The sequence below is a fragment of the Puma concolor genome, chromosome A1 (genome assembly GCF_028749965.1).
Source record: "Puma concolor isolate L17-30 chromosome A1, mPumCon1.1.hap2, whole genome shotgun sequence".
In the NCBI taxonomy this organism is placed as follows: domain Eukaryota; kingdom Metazoa; phylum Chordata; class Mammalia; order Carnivora; family Felidae; genus Puma; species Puma concolor.
In genome coordinates this window covers 214,804,627-214,824,363 of record NC_141667.1, presented here as the reverse complement: position 1 = coordinate 214,824,363, position 19,737 = coordinate 214,804,627, and the positions used below count along the sequence as shown (strand labels likewise).

General features: G+C 43.3%; 1 protein-coding gene across 9 annotated transcripts in view; it reads left to right on the top strand.

Annotated features, from left to right (window-relative positions):
* Window positions 1–19,737, top strand: part of ENOX1 (ecto-NOX disulfide-thiol exchanger 1) — a 585,762-nt gene that overhangs the window by 524,870 nt on the left and 41,155 nt on the right. For all 9 annotated transcript variants that reach the window (XM_086711591.1, XM_086711599.1, XM_086711581.1 and 6 more), the window contains one exon: window positions 12,973–13,075. In XM_086711591.1, the coding sequence (XP_086567717.1) occupies window positions 12,973–13,075 (103 nt within the window). The remainder of the gene's footprint in view (window positions 1–12,972; window positions 13,076–19,737) is intronic.

Below are 19,737 nucleotides of genomic sequence, written 5' to 3'. Positions count from 1 at the left end.
TCCTTGATTAAATAGTTACTGACTATATAATTGTGGGTTTATTTCTGGGCTATTCTATTCTATTCTATTCTATTCTATTCTATTCTATTCTATGGATCGATGTGTCTGTTTTTGTGCCAGAACCATACTTCTTCGATTACTACAGCTTTGCAGTATATCTTGAAATCTGGGACTGTGATACCTCCAGTTTTGTTCTTCTTTTTCAAGGCTGCTATCAGTATTCAGGGTCTTTTGTGGTTCCATAGAAATTTTTTGGATTCTTTACTCTAGTTCTGTGAAAAACGCTATTGCTATTTTAATAGAGATTGGATTAAATCTGTAGATTGCTTTGTATAGTAGGAACATTTTAACAGTATTTGTTCTTCCAACCCATGAGCATGGAATGCCTTTCCATTATTTTTTTTAGCATCTTCAATTACTTTCATCAATGTTTTATACTTTTCAGAGTACATACAGGTGTTTCATCTCCTTGGTAAAGTTTACTTGTAGGTATTTTATTCTTTTTTCACACAATTGTGAATGAGACTGTTTGCTTAATTTCTCTTTCTGCTGCTTCATTATTAGTGTATAGAAATGCAACGTATTTCTGTATATTGATTTTGTATCCTGCAATCTTGCTTATTTCATATATCGCTTCTGGTAGTTTTTTTTTTTTAAGTCTTAGGATTTTCTTTATAAAGAATATTATGTAATCTGCAAATAGTGAAGGTTTTACTTCTTCCTTACCCATTTGGAGGCCTTTTATTTCTTTCTCTTATGTGTTTACTGTAGCTAGGACTTACAGTACTATGTTCAATAAAAGTAGTGAGAGTGCAGTGGACATTCTTTTCTTGTTCCTGACCTTAGGAGAAAAGCTCTCAGTTTTTCACCATTGAGTATGATGTTAGCTGTGGGTTCTTCATATATGTCCTTTACTACATTGAGGTATGTTCCCTCTAAACCTGCTATTTTGAGGTTCCCTCTAAACCGGCTTTTATCATGAATGGATGTTGTACTTTGTTAAGTGCTTTTTCTGCATCTATTGAAAATGATAATACGGTTTTTATCCTTTCTCTTGGTTTTATACATCACATTGACTGATTTGTGAATATTGACCTACCCTTGCATCCCAAGAATAAATCCAATTGATCATGGTGAATGATTTTTTTTTTCATGGTAAATGATTTTTTTAATGTATCATTGGATTCACTTTTCTAATATTTTGTTGATGATTTTTGCATCTATGTTCACCATAGATACTAGCCCATAGTTTTCTTTTTTGTAGAGTCTTTATTTGGTTTTGGAATCAGGGTAATTCTTCTATCCTGGAATGAATTTGGAACCTTTCCTTCCTCATCTGGTTTTTGAAACAGTTTGATAAGAATAGGTATTAACTCTTCTTCAAATATTTGGTAGAACTCACCTGTGAAGCTGTCTAGTCCTGGACATTTGTCTCTGCGCCCCCTGGATCTGGATTTTTGTTTCCTTCCCCAGACTTGGGAAATTTTCAACTATTATTTCTTCAAATAAATATTATGTTCCTTTTTATTTTTTTCTCCTTCTGGGATCCCTATATTGCAAATGTTATTATGCTTGGTGGTGTCTCTGGGTTCCCCAAGTCCATTTTCATTTTTTATTTATTTTTTCCTCTCTTCTGTTCAGCTTGTTTTCCATTACTCTGTCCTCCAGGTCACTGATCCGTTCTACTTCCCCTAATCTATTTATTCTATCTAGTGTATTTTTTATTTCAGTTATTGAGTTCTTCATCTCTGACTGGTTCTTTTTTATGCTTTCGATCTTTTTTAAGCGTCTCACTGAGGTCCTCCACTCTTTTCTCCAGTCCAGTGAATGCATTTGTGATCATTACTTTAAATTCTCTATGAGGCATGTTACTGATCTCTGTTTTGTTTAGCCCCCTTGCTGTGACTTGTTTTGTTCTTTCATGTGGGACATATTCCTCTGCCCCCCTATTTTGTCTGACTGTGTCTGTTTCTGTGTGTTAGGAATGTCAGCTACGTCAGAAGACATCCTATAGTGCCACGAAGCGCGGTGTCCCTTCTCCACCAGAACCTGGAGCTTCGGGGGGCGTCTCCTATGAATGTTGTGTGCACTCTGCTGTTGTGTCTCAGCTGCAGTGTGCCTCCGGTCCAGTCGTCTGCAATGGCCGTCTTTGCCTGTTGAGGGCAGGGTTTTGGTCCCTATGTTGTTAGTGGGCCATTCTGGGCTGCCCTGGACTTGAGTTGAGTCAGACCAGGCATTTGCTAGAGATCCAGTAGCACCAAACTTGCAGGGTGCTTTCCTTGTGAAAGCTTCCTGAGAAGCTTTCATTGGTGGGTGAGGCCTGCGGCCATCCAGATGTCTGCCCCCAGCCCACTTCTGGGGCTGTGTAGTTGGACTGCCGTGTGTGGTTCTCTTCCACGCTCCCTGGGGCAAGAGTCACGTTGGAGCAGTGCTGGCCCCTGTTGCACGTGCTTGTGTAGTGCCAGGCTTGTGGCACGGCTTTGGATGGGCTCTGGCCAAGGGCGTATTGTAGGGGTACGTCTTCAGGATAACTTGGGGGCAGGGCACACCGTGTTAGCAAATGCACCCGTCTGCTGTGGACCTGCTTTTATAACACCCCTGCTGCAGGGCTGGTGGGGATGAGTCCACAGGATAGCGAGGGGTCAGGGCAGGGGGTGTAGGCAAGGTCCTGTTGGTCTGCTGCGGGATGTGACCTCCACCTGCCTGGATGGAGGCGGATCAACAGAAAACAGCAGGGGCGGGGCATGCACTATTAGCTAGGTTTGCCAGGTCTGCTGTGGGAGCAGAGGCCCGGCTCAAGGGGGCGTGTCCACAGGAAAACAAGGGGTGGGGTGCACTGTTAGCAAGTTAGGTGGAGAGTTTGGCACACTGCTGGTTCCCACAACCATTGCTGCTGAGTGTCTATGTCTCTGGCTGGTCAATGGTACCCTCCAGCCCCATTGTTCCTGGAGAAGCCTCCCAGCAGTCCCTGCCCCTCCAGCACATGCTCTCAGATTAATAGACAAATCTCCCTCTCATATACCCCAGGCTTTTTTCAAAGTGCTGCTTCTGTGTCGTATCTCTGCAGGGCCGTTTTTGTGCTCTTTTAGGGCATGGACTCAGTTTCCTCTTGCCTTGCTTCCTCACAGAGAGAGGAGCCCATTTTTAAAGTTCTAGGAGTTAAGTCCTGCTAATCGTAAGAACTCATGAAATCATGCCCCTGTGGTTTTCAAAGCCAATGGATGGGGATTCATCTTTCCTGTGCGGGTTCCCTGTGCCTGGGGCGCCTCGGGTGAGAGTCATTTGTCTCCCCACTCCATACCCACAGTGTCCCTCCCTCCCTCCTGCTTATAGCCTCGTGGGTCCATTTAGCTCCCAAACATGTCTCTCTACTTTCTAGCCTCTTTGGTGGGGCTTCCTCTCTGGTGGCATCAGTGGGACAAGGTGAGCTTACTCCACCATCTTCCCTGAAGGTGTTTCTATTTTTAATTTTTTGAGGAATCTCCATACTGTTTTCCACAGTGACGATGCCAATTTACATTTCTACCGGTGGTGCACAAGTGTTCCTCTTTCTTCACATCCTCACCAACACTTGTCGTTTCTTGTGTTCTTGATTTTAGTCATTCTCACAAGTGTGAGGTTATAGCTCATTGTGGTTTTGATTTGCATTTCCCTGGTGATTAGTGATAGTGAGCATTTTTTCATATGACTATTGGCCATCTATTTGCCTTCTTTGGAAGAATTGGCCATCTTCTTTGGAAAAACGTCTATTCAGGTCCTCTGCCCATTTTTAAATAGGATTGTTTGGAGGGTTTTTGGTGTTGAGCTGTGTAAGTTCTTCATATATTTTGGATATTAAGCCTTTTTTGGATATATCACTTGCAAGTATCTTCTCCCATTGAGTAGGTTGCCTTTTTTGTTTTGTTGTTAGTTTCCTTCACTGTACCAGAGCTTTTTATTTTGATGCAGTCCCAATAGTTTATTTTTGCTTCTGTTTCACTTGCCATGGGAGACATATCTATAAAAAATGTTGCTAAGGCCAATGTTTGGGAATTTACTGCCCGTGTTTTCTTCTAGGATTTTTACATTTTAGGTTTCAGGTCTCATATGTAGGTCTTTAATCCATTTGAGTTTATTTTTGTGTATGGTGTTAGGAAGTGGTCCAGTGTTTTTTTCCCCTGCTGTATATTCATGCCTCCTTTGTCACAGATTAATTTACCATGTAAGTGTGGGTTTCTTTTGAGGCTGTCTATTCTGTGCCCTTGATTTATATATTTGTTTTTTTGCCAGCACCATATTGTTTCAAAAGCTGTAGTTTTGTAGTATCTCTTGAAATCTGGAATTCTAAAACCTCTAACTTTTTCTTTCTCAAGACTGCTCCGGCTATTCAAAGTCTTCTCTGGTTCCATTCACATTTTATGAGTATTCTAGTTTTGTGAAAAATACTGTTGGTATTTTAATGGCGGGGGGTGGGGGGGGGCGGTTGCACTAAATCTGTAGATTGCCCTGAGTAGTATGGACGTTTAAAAAATATTCTTCTAAAACCACGTCTGTTTGTGTCATCTTTTGTTTCTCTCATCAGTGTTTTATAGAGTACAGGTCTTTCACTTTCTTGTATAAGTTTATTCCTAGGCATTTTATTCTTTTTGGCACAATTGTAAATGGAGTTATTTCTTAATTTCTCCTTCTGCTATTTCATTATTAGTATATAGAAACACTGCTGATTTCTGGGTATCACTTTTGTATCCTGCCACTTTACTGAATTCATTTACTTCTAGTAGTGTTTCGGTGGAGTCTTTAGGATTTGCTATATATATAGTAGTAGGTCATCTGCAAATAGTGACAGTTTAACTTCTTCTTTACCAATATGGATCCCTATTTCTTCACTGACTGCGATGGCTAGGACTTCCAGTATTATGTTGAATAAAAGTTGTCCAGTTCCAGATCTTAAAGGAAAAGCTCTATTTTTCCCCATTTTATGATGTTAACTGTGGGTTTTTCATATATGGCCTTTATTATCTTGAGGAATGTTCTCTCTACACCCACTGTGTTGAGAATTTTTATCAATCATGGATGTTTAATTTTGTCAGCTGCTTTTCTGCTTCTACTAAGACGATCCTGTGATTTTTTTTATCCTGTTTTGTTGATGTGATATATCATGTTAATTGATTTGTGACTACTGAACCATCCTTGCATTCCCAAAGTAAACCCCACTTGATTGTCGTGAATGATTCTTTTAATGTATTCTTGAATGTGGTTTGCTAATACTTTGTTGAGGATTTTGCATCAATGTCCATCAAGGATATTGGCCTGTAGTTTTCTTTTTTTTTCTGGTGTATGTCTGATTTGGATACCAGGGCAATGTTAGCCTCATAGAATATAGTTGGAAGCTTTCCTTCCTCTTTTATTTTTGGAACAGTTTGACAAGAATATGTATTAACTCTTATTTAAATGTTTGGCGGAATTCATCTGTGAATCCTTCTGCTCCTAGATTTTTATTTTTTGGTAGTTTTTTTCATGCCTGATTCAATTTTGTTACTAGTAATCAGTCTGTTCAGATTTTCTATTTCTTCCTGATTCAGTCTTGAAAGATTATTATGTTTCTAGAAATTATCCATTTTTTCGAAGTTATCCAAGTTGTTGGCATGTAATTTTTCATAGTATTCTCTTATAAGCCTTTTTATTTCTGTGGCATCAGGTCTTCTCACTCATCTCTGATTTCATTTATTTGGGTCCTTCTCTTTTTTTTCTTGATGAGTCTGGCTAAAGGTTTATCAATTTTATTTTCTCAAAAAAAACAAACAAACAACTCTTGGTTTCATTCAGTCAGTCAGTCTCTATGTTATTTATTTCCGCCCTGATCTTTTATCATTTCCTTCCCTCTACTCACCTTGGGCTTTGTTCTCTTTTCCAGTTTCCTTAGATGTAAGGTTAGATTGTTTATTTGAGCTTTTTTCTTGTTTCTTGAGGTCAGCCTGTGTCATTCATTTCCCCTTAGAACTGCTTTCACTGCATCCCCCAAATTTTGGACTGTTGTGCTTTAATTTTCATTTGTCTCCAATGTAAATTTTTATTTCTTCCCTGATTGCTTTACTGACCCGTTGGTTGTTTAGTATCATGTTGTTTCATTTCCATGTGTTTGTTTTTTCCAGTGTTTTCCTTGTGATTTATTCCCAGTTTCATACCTTTGTGGTCAGAAAAGATGCATAGTATGATTTTGACCTTCTTAAATTTGTTGAGACTTCCTTTGTGACCTCATGCGATCTATTCTGGAGAATGTTGCATGTGCACTTGAAAAGAATGTGTATTCTGTTGTTTTTGGATAGATGTTCTGTATATATCTGTTATGTCCATCTGGCCTTACGTGTCAAAGACACTGCATCTTTATTGATTTTCTGCCTGGATATCTATCCATTGATGTGAGTGGGGTGTTAAAGTCCCCTACTATTGTATTACCATCACAGTCTCTCTTTATGTTCCTTAACATTTGTTTTATGTATTTAGGTGCTCCAGTGACGGCTATATAGATATGTGTAATTGTTTTATCGTATTGTTGCAATGATCCTTTTATCATTAGGTAATGCCCTTCTCTGTCTCATTATAGTCTTTGTCTTAAAGTCTGTTTTGTCTTGATACAAGCATTGCTGTCTCAGCTTTGTTCTGTTTTGTTTGGGTTTTGTTTTGTTTTGATTTGCATGGTAAATTTTTTTTTTTCCATCGCCTTCACTTTCACACTGTATGTCTTTAGGTCTGAGGTGAGTCTCTTGTAGGCGGTGTTTAGATGGTCTTGTGTTTCATTGTTGTTTTGTTTTTATCTTTTCTGCCGCTGTCTGCTTTTATTGGAGCATTTAGGCTATTCTCATTTAATTGATAGGTATATATTTATTGCCACTATGTTAATTGTTTTCTAGTTGTCTTTTTCTTCTCTTGCTGTCTTTCTTCATGATTGATGAGTTTTTGTAGTCATATGTTTGGCTACTCTCTTTATTTTTTGTGTATGTATGATAGGTTTTGGGTTTATGGTTACCAGGAGGTTTATATATAATATCCTAAGTAAATAGCAGTCTGTGTTAATTTAATGGTCATTTAAGTTCAGACATATTCTTAAAAGAAGAAAAAAACTCTTTTCCCCCCTTCTCTTCCCTTTTTACTCCCTTCTCCATGTTTTATGTGTATTCTATTATATTTTGTATCTTTTTATTCATATTTTATTACAGCTCATGTGGCCATTTCTTTTCCACTTAAAGAAGTCCCTTTAACATTTCTTCTATGGCTGGTTTAGTGGTGATAAACTCCTTTATCTTTTGTTTGGGAAACACTTTTCCCTTCCTTCAAATTTGAATCATAACCTTGCCAGGTAGAGTATTCTCGACTGTAGGTTTTTTCCCTTCAGCACTTTGATTATATCATGGCACTCCATGCTGGCTTGCAAAGGTCCTGCTGAAAAAATCAGCTGACAGTATTTTAATTTTTTTCAGTGTTTATTTTTGAGAGAGAGAGAGAGACTGAGTATGAGTGAGGGAGGGGCAGAGACAGAGGGAGGCACAGAATCAGAAGCAGGCTCCAGGCTCTGAGCTGTCAGCACAGACCCCAACACAAGGCTCGAACCCACAAACCATGAGATGATGATCTGAGCTGAAGTTGGACGCTTACCCAACTGAGCTACCCAGGCGCCCCCAACTGACAGTCTCATAGGACTTTATAGGCCTTTATTTCCTTTCTAGGAAATTTTTTGCTTCTCTCTTGCTTTTAAAATTCTCTTTATCTTTAGCCTTTGACATTTTAATTATTATGTGTCATGGTGTGGACCTCCTTGAGTTCATCTTGTTTGAAATGTCCTGTGCTTCCTGGACCTAGATGTCTGTTTCCTTCCCGAGGTTAGGGAAGTTTTCAGCTATTATTTTTTCATATAAATTTTCTACCCCTTTCTCTCTCTCCTTCAGGGACCCCAATAATGCAAATGTTTGTTTGCTGAGTGTTGTCCAAAAGATCCCTTAACCTGCCTTCATTTTTTTAATTCGTTTCTGTTTTGCTTTTCAGCTTGTGTGCATTCCAGTACCCTACCTCCCAGATCGCTGACGTATTCTTCCGCATCTGCTAATCTACCATTGATTCCCTCTACTGTGGTTTTTTATTTTAGTGATTGTATTCAATTCTGATTGGTTGTTTTTTACGTTTTCTATCTCTTTATTGAAGGCCCCACTGAATTCTTGCACTCTTCTCGCCAGCCCAGTGAGCATTTTTATGATCATTACTTTAAATTCTTTATCAAGCATATTGCCTGTCTCCATTTCACGTAGTTCTTTTTCTGAGGGTTTGTCTTGTTCTTTATTTTGGAGCATATTCCTCTGTCTCCCTGTTTTGCTTAACATTCTGTGTTTGTTTCTGTGGATTAGATGTAACAGTTACTTCTCCTAAACCTGAAGGAATTATCCTGTATATGGTCATCCTCCAGGTAGATGGTGTGTGCTTGGCGATCTCTGCTGGCTGGCTTGAGCTGTGACGGGCATGGGCTGGGGACCCCAGGGCTTTCCACACAGAGAGTGCCATGTCTGGACAGCTGAAGCGGATGCGGGCCAGGGTGTCCTCGGATTCTGTGTGCTGAGGGCACCTGGCAAGACAGCTGAAATGGTTGTGACCCGGGCTGTCCGGGGCACTTTGTGCAAGGGGTGCCCTAGCAGCGTGGCTGGAGCTAAGGCAGTGTGGGTGCCGGGAGTTCCCAGAGTTTTCTGCACAGAGCCTTCCTTGACAGTGTAGCTGGAACTAAAGTGGATGCAAACCAGGGGGACCTGGGGCTCGAAGCCCAGGGGGCATGTTGGCAGGATGGCTGAAGCTGAAGTGGATGTAAACCGGGATGTTTCGGGACTCTCGGCAGAGGATGCCCCGAAGGAGGGGATGGCGTTGAGGTGGGGTACAGGCCAGGAGGTTCTGGGGTGTTCTGTGCAGAGGGCGCCCTGGCAGGACAGCTTTCACTGAATTTGGTGCGATTTGAGGTGTCTCTGGGTACTCCATGCAGGGGGTTCCCTGGTCGGCAACCAAAGCCAAGGCCAATGTGGGCAAAGGAGTGTTGGGGTGCTCTGCACAGGGGGTGCCCTGATGGGATGACTGGAACTGATGCAGGCATGGACTGGGGTTTGGGGCACCCTGGCAGGGCAACTGGATCTCAAGCACATGGCAGCCAAAACATTCTGGAGTGTTCTACACGGGGGGGGGGGGGTGCCCTAGCCAGCCATCTGAAGCCAAAGTGGTGTGGGCCATGAGCGTTCTGGGGGGGCCTTGTGACTGTGATCTTAGCACGAAGGCTGGAGCTGTAGCGAGTGCTAACTAAGGATATCCCAGTGTGCACGCCCTGTGGCCACCTTGGTGGGCTGGCTGGTAGGGGTGTGGGCTAGGGGTCCAGGGCTCACTGAGGCAGGAGGCCAGGACATCACTCTGTGCTTTCAAAGTATGTGGGAGGGGTAGTGAGCGGAGACTGTGTATCAGCCCCTCCCACCCGGAGAGCCCTCCCACAGCTACCCCTACCATTAGCAGAATTCTAGAGCGGGCTGTTTTTCATGCCAGCTACTCTTTTAAACTGCGGCTTTGTGTGTGTGTGTGTGCCCAAGTGCATCCAGGGCTGATGTTTGCCTGGAGGACCTGAGGGTACAGACCTACCTCTGGTCTATGCGTAAACCGTGTTGTTCTCCAGTCCCTGTGACTCAGAGAGTGTCCCCACAGCTCTTCTGCCATTTGGTGGAGCTCGAAGGGCTGGCTCTTAGGGATGCTGGTCACTCTTTTTAAAAAAAATCTTTTTTTAGGTTTGTTTGTTTATTTTGAGAGACAGAAGGCATGAGTAGGGCAGAGAGAGTGGGAGAGAAAATTCCGAGCAGGCTCCACACTGACACAGCGCAGAGCCCCACATGGGGCTTGAACTTCCAAACTGTGAGATCATGACCTAAGCTGAAATCAAGAGTCGGACGCTAATGGACTGAGCTAGCTCGGCGCTCTTTTAAACCATGGCTTTTTTTTTCTGTGTCCAAGGACAGAGGAGTTCCAGGTCCCCAGTCCTGTCCCTCCCCAATGCCGTTCACCACTTCAGAGGTGGGGGTTCCCTTCCTTACCCTGTCCCCATCACTTTTGCTCTCTTGCCATTCTGTCTTTTGTTGTGCAGAAGCCCATGCCGGAGGCCAGCTTGGGCTCCAGGGCACTTGGTCATTAGTACCGCTTTTGAGTGGCCACGGGTTGGTCCGCTTCCCCAGTGATGTTGTGGCGCCAAGGCTCTCGGTAGGCTTAGACACCCCTTGCTCTATCATGGAAATGATAGTTCCCCTTTAGCGGGTTCTTGACACCCAAGTTCTTACAACATCCGGGCACTTCTTGGAGCCTGCCTGATCGGTTTCATTCGGTCCTGTACTCTTCCCAGAACAGTTCTTCTCCCTGCCGAAGGAGTCAAAAGAACAGCGCCCTATGTACCCTGGGCAGAACCCACAGTGGTGCCCGGAGGCTGAAGCACTGCCAAGCCTCAGGTCTCTGTTGGACCCATGCCTCCTGCGTTGCTGTTGAAGCCTTGCAGAGAGGCGTGTCCCCTCCAGAGTCACTGGCGGCGACCATGTAGGAGAACACCGTTTGTGGTTAGAGCACATGCTGCCATATTCGGTCTCAAAGATATTTCCCAGGACTCCTCTTTCCATCCTCATAGACACGACCCTAAGTCATCATCAAAGCAACAGTCAGTGGTAGGCGGTTATCGGCGCCTTGGAGAATCTGTTGGGACTTGCTCGACATGCCCTCCAGCTTTGAATAGGGGACAGAGGCCTAACAGCACCCTAGAGTGGTCTCAGCGTGTTCTGCCCTTGCCATCCCTTGCTGCTCCTGATGTACTGCCTGCCCCTGGGGTCCAGTTCCCTTCCTAAACCTGGATCCTCACCTGTGTGACGGCTCCAGGACCCCACTCAGCTTTGTCAGTTAACGTGGGCCTGTTGTCTGCTAAATGCTCCCCAGTAATTTCATTTGGCCTCCGGGTATCATCCAGGCTGTGAACAGATCACCCTCTCCTGGAGACACTGTTTCCGCTAATCCCCGAGGTTCATTATTTGTATTGTTCTTAAATGCTGCAGTCATCATCCTCGGTAACGTCTTTCCGTCTCTTTCCTCCGAAACCTCTTCTAGCCCTTAAAACGCAGCCATGTTGTTTCCTCGCAGAGGGTATCCCTACATCTTTCCTGGAACTCCTCTTCTGATCTCATCTACGTCAGCCTTTAGGTTTAGTCTGTTTTAACATTCTGGACTATGTTTCTACCGGTGCTGATTCCCAAGATCCCTTGTGGGAAGTATAAGGACATCTTGAATCTCTAGTGGTGCAGCTGGCTCCAGCCTTGCCTGGGACCATACTGTCCTCATGGGCACCCTCCTGCCGTCAGCCTCAGGCCTCAGGTACCCTCTAGCCAACCAGCATTTTCCTTCTGATCAATCCACCACCCCGCTGTGATTCCCTCGATTCTTTACCTTACTCATCTTCGGCAGGTAAGTGGGACCTTTAGAGGAGCCTCCAAAATGTTCACCAAATTGCAATTTCTTAGAGCCTTTTTTTTTTCCTGCCAATTGCTATAATTACCCCTGATTTCCACGTTTTTTTTTTTTGTTTTTTTTTTTTTATTTTTGGGACAGAGAGAGACAGAGCATGAACGGGGGAGGGGCAGAGAGAGAGGGAGACACAGAATCAGAAACAGGCTCCAGGCTCCGAGCCATCAGCCCAGAGCCCGACGCGGGGCTCGAACTCACGGACCGCGAGATCGTGACCTGGCTGAAGCCGGACGCTTAACCGACTGCGCCATCCAGGCGCCCCCCAATTTCCAAAGTAGTAGCTCGTAGGGTAAATTTAGCTCCCAGATCTTTTGTGATTGATATACACTGAGGTTTGGGTTTTTTTCTTCTTTTTCTTTTATTTGAAGGCCTTCAGACAGGGTTTGTGCTCTGTACAGGTTCAACGTGCTCCCAACTATTTCCCTATTCTTTTATCTGGCTAATTTTGTCAAGTTGAATTGACTAGATCAGCATCTATCCCTGTAACCAGTTCCTGTCTTGGTACCACCTGCCAAACCTTTTGCCCAGACCTTCTAAGTCCTCCTTTGTCCCTCCCTACTAACCTCTGTCCTTCTGGCAGATTTCTCATCATCTAATGGAGACAGTATCCTTAACTCTCTGCCCAATATGCCCATCCTTCTTTGAGACCTATCTTTCAGTGAGAGATGTCCCTCCAAGCCTCAGCTACCCTAGTGATTCTATCCCATATATGTAGGTCTCTGATCGTTGCATTTGATTTCCTATTAAATCATTCTCCATTTTGAATCCTAATATCAGGTCCGGGAGAATAGGAGTTAAATGTTTTTCCCTGTTTCTCAACAGAAAAGACCATAGAACTAAAAATAGTTCAACTTCAGTGTTCCACATGTTACTGGTTTGTGGTATAATTCTTCATTTTTAGTTTCCGAAGAAAAGAATTTCTCAACCTTTGCTTTATCTCCCTTTTGCAGTTGTGTATAAGGACATCTACTTATTCAACTTAAACACTTCTAATGACAATCCTATCTCACCTTCCCAATAGGCCCTATTTCTCCACACACACATACAAGTTACTAGCATAGTATTATAAATCAGTTCATACATGCTTTGGGGGAAGTTTTTTTATATTTGAAATAAAAGCATGTTTAAGTGGCTACAATAAAATAGTTTTTGTTAACAGAGATTAATCAAAACATGGACAGAAACCTAAGATAATTTATGCCAAATTTGCTACTTTTGCATAGTTACTTGGTTCGCTGGGAGCAGCTAGGAGCCTAAGTTTTAGTACTACTTTTTTATTGTTGAGCACATAGATCAATTACTTATAAAAGTTGATGTTCAGTTAAAAATGGAAATGATGACCTTTTTTTATAGAGTTGAAAAGTCCAGGTGGCTCACTGAAATGCACAAAATCTACATGAACACCTCTATGGTTTTTGTTTAACTTCATAGGAAATCAACGTGTTGACAGTCGCATTGGTCAACCAAGACCGAGAGAACAATATGGAAAAAAGAAGCCAAGGCTTAAAATCAGAGAAAGAAGCTTTGCTAATCGGTAAGGACATTATGTTTTCCTCGTCTGCTGTCTTAAATAATATGAAAGGAATTCACCTCCAAGTTGTTAACAATGCAGACAGCTCTGCCCTCTGGCCAGAGGTAAGATTAACTTTGTCAAGATTATATTATACTTACATTTCAAATTAGGGATGCATAAACCAAGGTGGGGAGGTTTGCTCTTCTGTAACCACGTGTGTTCGTCGGCTGTACAACATAAAACCGAGTACAAGAAGACAGATTATTTTGCATCCCGTGTTTTACAAATCTGAATTCCAAAATATGGACGCATCACTTCCAACAGGAGGCCAGGCTGTGTCCAAAAGTTCCAAATCAAGCCAGACCCCCAGGCTCAAGAGGCTGCATCCTGAGGTCAGCCCTGTAATGCTGATGATATGGGGGCCTTGAGACTACATCTAAGTTGGCTTTTTTTTTTTTGGTCTGGACCAGAGACAAAGCTCTGAATGTTTTCTTTTTGAGAGTCCTCATGAGCAGATCCAAAAATAGTACTTACTCTCCCAAGGAAGAGTTCTTGATGAGGATATGTTGGTGACGGGCCTGGGACCCTACTTTAGAAGCTGGTCTGTTTAAGGCCTGTCTCCAGAGTCCCCATTCTACAGAAGGAGAAGCTGTGCCCCTCACTCTGTAACGCACAGGACTAATTCAAGCTGTGCCTTGGCACTGACCCTGGTGTGGGGTTCCAAGTTTAAACTGGCTCTTCCTTGGCATAGTTAAGGGTGAGGAATGAGACTGTTGTACATGTGAGACAAATTGTTCTCCTATAGTTCATATTCTGGCAAAAGGAACACCTGGTTGCATTTTCTAGATAATGCACGCACTCACCTCAAAATGACAGGTAGACCAGGGCCTGTAGAAGCTGGCACAGGAGGAATTAAATTCAAGATAGTCCAAACTTCATCCATCATATATAGATTTTTCAACTACAGGGTTATTGAATATGACATCAACTTCGAGATACTCTAAGGAAAACCAATTATTTTTTTTCTCTCTGATGATATACAGCTGCAATAACATGCCATGCACAAGTTTCGTAAGACATGCTGATGTGTTATCAGTTCCAGGAACCCAAAATGAACCCATATGTAGTTGGCAACTGGATTTTTCTTCTATTGGAAAATGTGTCAAACTCCAACAACTGTTTCTCTTCTGCTCCGTGTGACAAAGTTGTGATCTCCCCCACGAATTCAGGGCATGAACAGAGCACATGGTGATCAGCAGTAAATGTTCCCTCTTTTAAGTCAGAATAATCCAGAGCACTTGAAGTTTTAAAAAATGGGAATAAGTCTCTGTTTTTTTTTTTTTAATTTCCTGCCTCTCACTAAAGATTGCTTCTCCTCATGTGTTTTACTTGCAGAACAGAGTTCATTTACAATGTCTCTTAAATAGTTACTACACACACACACATTTTCTTTCAATCAGCTACCTCAAAATTTAAAAAGGATATGCTTTGCACACCATAGGTTAATAGGAGTAGATGAGAGGTTACATTTAGAACATCTTAACTCTGCTGATGTCTTCAGTATTAGGGGAAAAAAAGTTGTTTTGGGGTGCCTGGGTGGCTCAGTCAGAGTGCCCGATCCTTGGTTTCAGTTCAGGTCACCATGATCTCCTGGTTCATAGGTTCGAGCCCCAAGGCAGGCTCCGTGCTGATGGTGTGGAGCCTGCTTGGGATTCTCTCTCCCTCCCTCTCTCTCTGCTCCTCCCTCAAAACAAATAATTAAAACAATTTCCAAGAATTGTTTTAATTGGTAAATTCGAGTGTATTAGAAAAACTTTAGTAAGTCAGAATCTTCAGTTACCAGTAGGCAGAACCCACTTTAAATTTTCTAGGATTCTTCCGCTCACTTCTGGTCTTTTGAACTGGTTTACGTGTATTAACAACTGACACTCATTTTGAATCAATATATGAGAGTGTTTAGTTAGAAAGAAGGCCAAAGCCAAGTTTTTGATTACAATAAGGTTAGGAGGTGGGGTTTTTTTCCCCCCTTCATTTCTCCATTACCTCTCCTCCTCGACATTTTATTTTACTTAATGAAAGTTTTAATACAGCTGTGATTTCCTGCCCAAACCCTCCCCCCCCCCAAATACTTACTTTTGTAGTCAGAGAGAGAGTAATTGTCCAGAAGAATGCCAAGGTAGAAACGAGTCTCCAAGACTGGCAGAATGGATCCTGCTGAAGGACATAGCTGCCTCTTGCCATTAATCGTGCCTCTCTGCTAAGTGAGTTTGGCCATTCATACCTTGTAGAAACTCAAATGCTGGGGTCACAAATACCGCTCTTGCAACTTCTGGAATCTAGAGAAGGGCTGTGACGGGGAGAGAATAGGGGTCCAAAACTGCTTTGGACAAAGCTAGATAGAGGAAAGAGTTTCTGGTGCTGGAGCTACTCTTTTCTGAAGAATACTTATAGGCAGAATGATTCCCAGAGTCCTCCAGACTTCTGATATATCTGGAAAGGTTAGGAATACTCTTCGCAGTATCGTTGGAATCTTCCCTTGGAATAATTAAACCCATATAGAGGGTACAGTGGGCCTGTTCTGATCTAGCCTAGAAGGCCCAGGAGCACAGCAAAAAATCTCCCTTGATTTGGAAATACTTGTTAGCAAAAGCCTCATCACATCTGGGTACCTGTAGTATATGCTATATGCAAATATATTCAGATAACACCCTCTTGGGACACACAGATATTATATAAAAATGCACAGTGGCACAAATCTTGATTTCCTGGAAGGGAAGGGGGGGGAGTGAGAAATACACTTGTCAAATAGATTCCATATACAGAGAACATAAAACTGAGGCTAGAACTTCCTAAACAACAAGCAATCCCGACTGTCTGTGATTACTTGTGACGCTCATCTATCTGGGCAAAAGTACACATCCCTTCCACACATTCTCATGGCCTGTTCATAATTGGCGTCTTTAAGACATGGAAGGTACGGATGCATAACAGAAGGTCAGCGGGATTTCACTGATGATATTACTTGGCGTCGTGCCTGTCCCTTGAGAGTTCCATCATTCTGCTCAACTTTCTGCTTGACAAGTAATGGGGATCGAGAGCTGTGTTCCAACTCTGCTAAAACAGATGGGCCCTTGGAAAGCACCTTATTCTTGGGACTTCTGGATTATTTATCTTGTAATCAATGCTCGTAAAGACAGGTTAACATATCATTGGACCTAAAAGAATTACATTTGTATGGGGCGGGGGGGGGGGGCAGGGGTAAAGCAGGGTACTAGTTTACAGCTCATGGCTCTATGGTAACTGAACATTAGGTCGGCCTGACGTAGTCTGGTATCTATGCCAGAACTCCTAGTTCACTTCACATATGGCCTACACACTGGGTTTGGCATGCACTCAACTTGCATGGAACAGAATGAGACAATACTTTTGGTTTAGGACCACCACTTTGGAAACCCCTGGCTACTGTTAATGAAGAATGGGTCAAGAAAATTTTTATAGATAGGCAAAGAGCTCTTGAGGAGATGCTAACAGTATACCTCTGGGTCTTTATCACTCGATCTTCTCTTTCTTTTTAAGTAATTCGAACACAGTAAATGTCCAGTTCTAGGAGCCCTGACTGACACCCTCCCAATGCTAGTCATCACTGTAAATCCCATCCAGGTATGGTCAGAACCTTCTCAACAGCTCTGTTCATAAAGTATCTGTTCTGCACAACTCCCCCCCCGACTCCTGAGAACCGTCCCCAAATTCTTAATGGTAAGGCACACGTCTTTACAGATCATCCTGACTCCGCTACAAATCGGGACGTACATAGTACAGATGGCCAGGATGCTGCTTTCCATCACCCCCCCCCACCCCCACCGCCCCATTTCTATCGCTGTCACCATTTCACACATCTGCGCACAGCCTGTCTATATCAGAATTGGAATGCTCCCCTGAATACATGAGTATTAGGAAGCAGATGAATGGACGGGAGAGAAACACACTTAAAGAAGGTTAAATGGTGATGTTTTGGTGTTTTCAGTGACTGGAATTGAGGCTATATTTAGGCCACACCTGAGAAAAGTAATCTGGGAAGTGCGTGCTTCTCTGAAAGCTGCTGACCATAAAGAATGAGTCATTGACCTAAATCTTGTTTCCGAGACACAAATGTCCATATCAATAAATCAACAAACATTTGTCAAGAGCCTACTATAAAAATTACCAGCCTTCCTTGTGGAAAAGAATCATCTCGGCAGCCTGTTTAAAAGGCACAGCCTCTGGACCCACACGCAGGGATTCTGTTCATTAGAAAACTAACATCCGAGGTGATACTGAAACAGGCACTTGGGGGACCACGTTTGGAGAACTACCAGCCTGCCATCTGCCCAAACCTGTGTTCGCTGATGGTGGTGATAAGATGATCTCTTCCCTCAGTTCATAGACTAGTGAGAAAGCAAGCAGTGAATGGCAATGAAATATGGTTTGGACTAAAATCAGAAGCACAGAGAAAGGGCTCCTTAGGCCTTATCGGAAGAAAGGACAGTCGAACGAGTCCTAAAGGGATGCGTAGACTCTCTGTGGTCAAATGACGGAGTTGTCAAGGCCATTTCGGACACAAGGAACAACTGGTACAGTCTCAGGAGTTTAGTTAAAATAAGACCAACAGACAGACATTTCAATTTTTTTTTCTTTACATTAAATAAACTAACCGTACAAGACCAGGTACGGTACTCACCAGAAAAGTGGAACAAACTGCTCTTTGGAAAAGTAAAGCTTTTCTGCCTTCCGAGGCACGGAGAAGCTTCGGACCAAATCACAGTGTGGGATCACTCTCCTGCCACTTGCTCACAGTGGAATCTCCCCGATTCCCACAATGCTTTATCACGCTGCAGCTGCTCAGGATAACCACAGGCTCGTGGCTTAGTGGGAAACCCAGATTGCACAGGGCATCGTCCCTGCTGCCTCTCCAGTCCGGTGTCCCTGACGCCTTATGGGCTGCAAAATGAAGCAAGGATATTTCCGGCTGGCTTACGGTCAAGGCCTCTGCCGGTTTCCGGCATGATATAAGTGTCTCTGGAGAGATAGCTGTTCCTCGGCAGAGCTTACATTCCTAGAAATCCCTGGGATGCCCCCTCCCCCAGTAAGCTGATAGGTCTCAGGGTTTTCCGAAGTTTCCCAGGAGACTGTCAGCTAGTGTGCATGTAGGGAAAGCTAATCTCAGCCAGAACTTTCTAAGCTGACGCAGAGTTTGGAGTGAAACTCCAAGCAGCCTGAGGAAGGGGAGTATGTTCTGGTAGGATGCCATTTCTCATTCACCTCAAGGAGAATGCACTGGGAAGGAGCATCCTGAGGATTTGTGGACGGAGGCATGATTCACTGGGCAAATCATCCACTGTGGGTCTAATTCTTCATATCGTATCAAGTTAGGAGGTCTGATTAGATGGTCTTTCTCAACTCAATAGTCTGTAATCTATGAGGACGATTACGAAAGGGGCACTGCCCTTTAGGCAGTGACCGTATTTGTAAGCAGATGCTGATAACATCCGCATATTAACTTGAACTCTTCTACCTCATACCTTTAGAACAAAAAAAGAAGGGAGACTTGTCTTCACTCCAACAGCCCATGTCCCTGCTCCCTATCTAAGCATGACTTTTCCGAAGTCCCATCTATACTAACAGCCCCCATTTCCTTTCTGCCCCTCCCCTCCGGCCCACTGGGGTATAACTTGCACCCTCACCCTGAAGTGGTTTTGTCAGCGTGACGAGAGAACTTCATGTTGCCAATTTCTCAACTCCCTCCATTTGTCATCTGCACTTTAGACAGCTGACTAGCCACATCTTGTGAGTAGAAGTTCCTTCTCTTAGCTATCATGACGCCATTTTTTCTTACTGATCACTCCCTCCCAGATTCCTTTGGTGAGTTTTCCTCAGCTTAACCTCTAAATTTGGGGCTTCTTCAGAGTTCAGGCCAGAAGTGCTTGGGTTTCAAATCCCTGTTTGTTGCCACTGATTCACACATGTATACCATCTCCAGAAAGCATTTGGGATCTCCACATAGATGCTAGTGGACATCTCAAATCTAGTGAGGCCAAAACAGAACTCTGGACTCCACCCTTTCCTCTGCCCTCATATGCTCCTCCCCTAGTACTCCCGTCTGAGAAAATGGTACCAAGCCAAATCAAGGACTCCTCCTCCCAAGACTATGCCACTCACATGTTGCCCTTCAGCTCTCCTTCACTGCTCTTTGGTCCAAATCACTACTTACCACTTCAGGTCTTGTGCAGACACTTCTAAATGGCCTCTCAATTCCCTTTTCATCTATTCACCAGACAGAAGCTTGAAGGAAGTTTTAAAAATGCAATTCAGATCTTATCATGCCCCTACTTAGAACTCTTCTGTTGGTTTCCTGCTATATTTAGAATTTAAGCCAAACACATCACACTCATTCAAGGCCTTCCATGATCTGGCTCCCCACCTCCCTCTAAATGCCTGCTGTACCACTCTCAGGCCAAGTTTGTTCCTGCCAGCTGCCAGCTCATTTCCACCTCAGGTCTTTTGCACATTCTGGAAAAATCTTTCCCCAGGCTGTCTGTGGCTGGCTCCTTCTCATCTGACCCAGGAGACTTTACCTTCACTCAACTTCCCGGGATAGAGTAACACTCCACCAAGCTTGAACCTGTTGTGTTTTCTTCACTATGTTT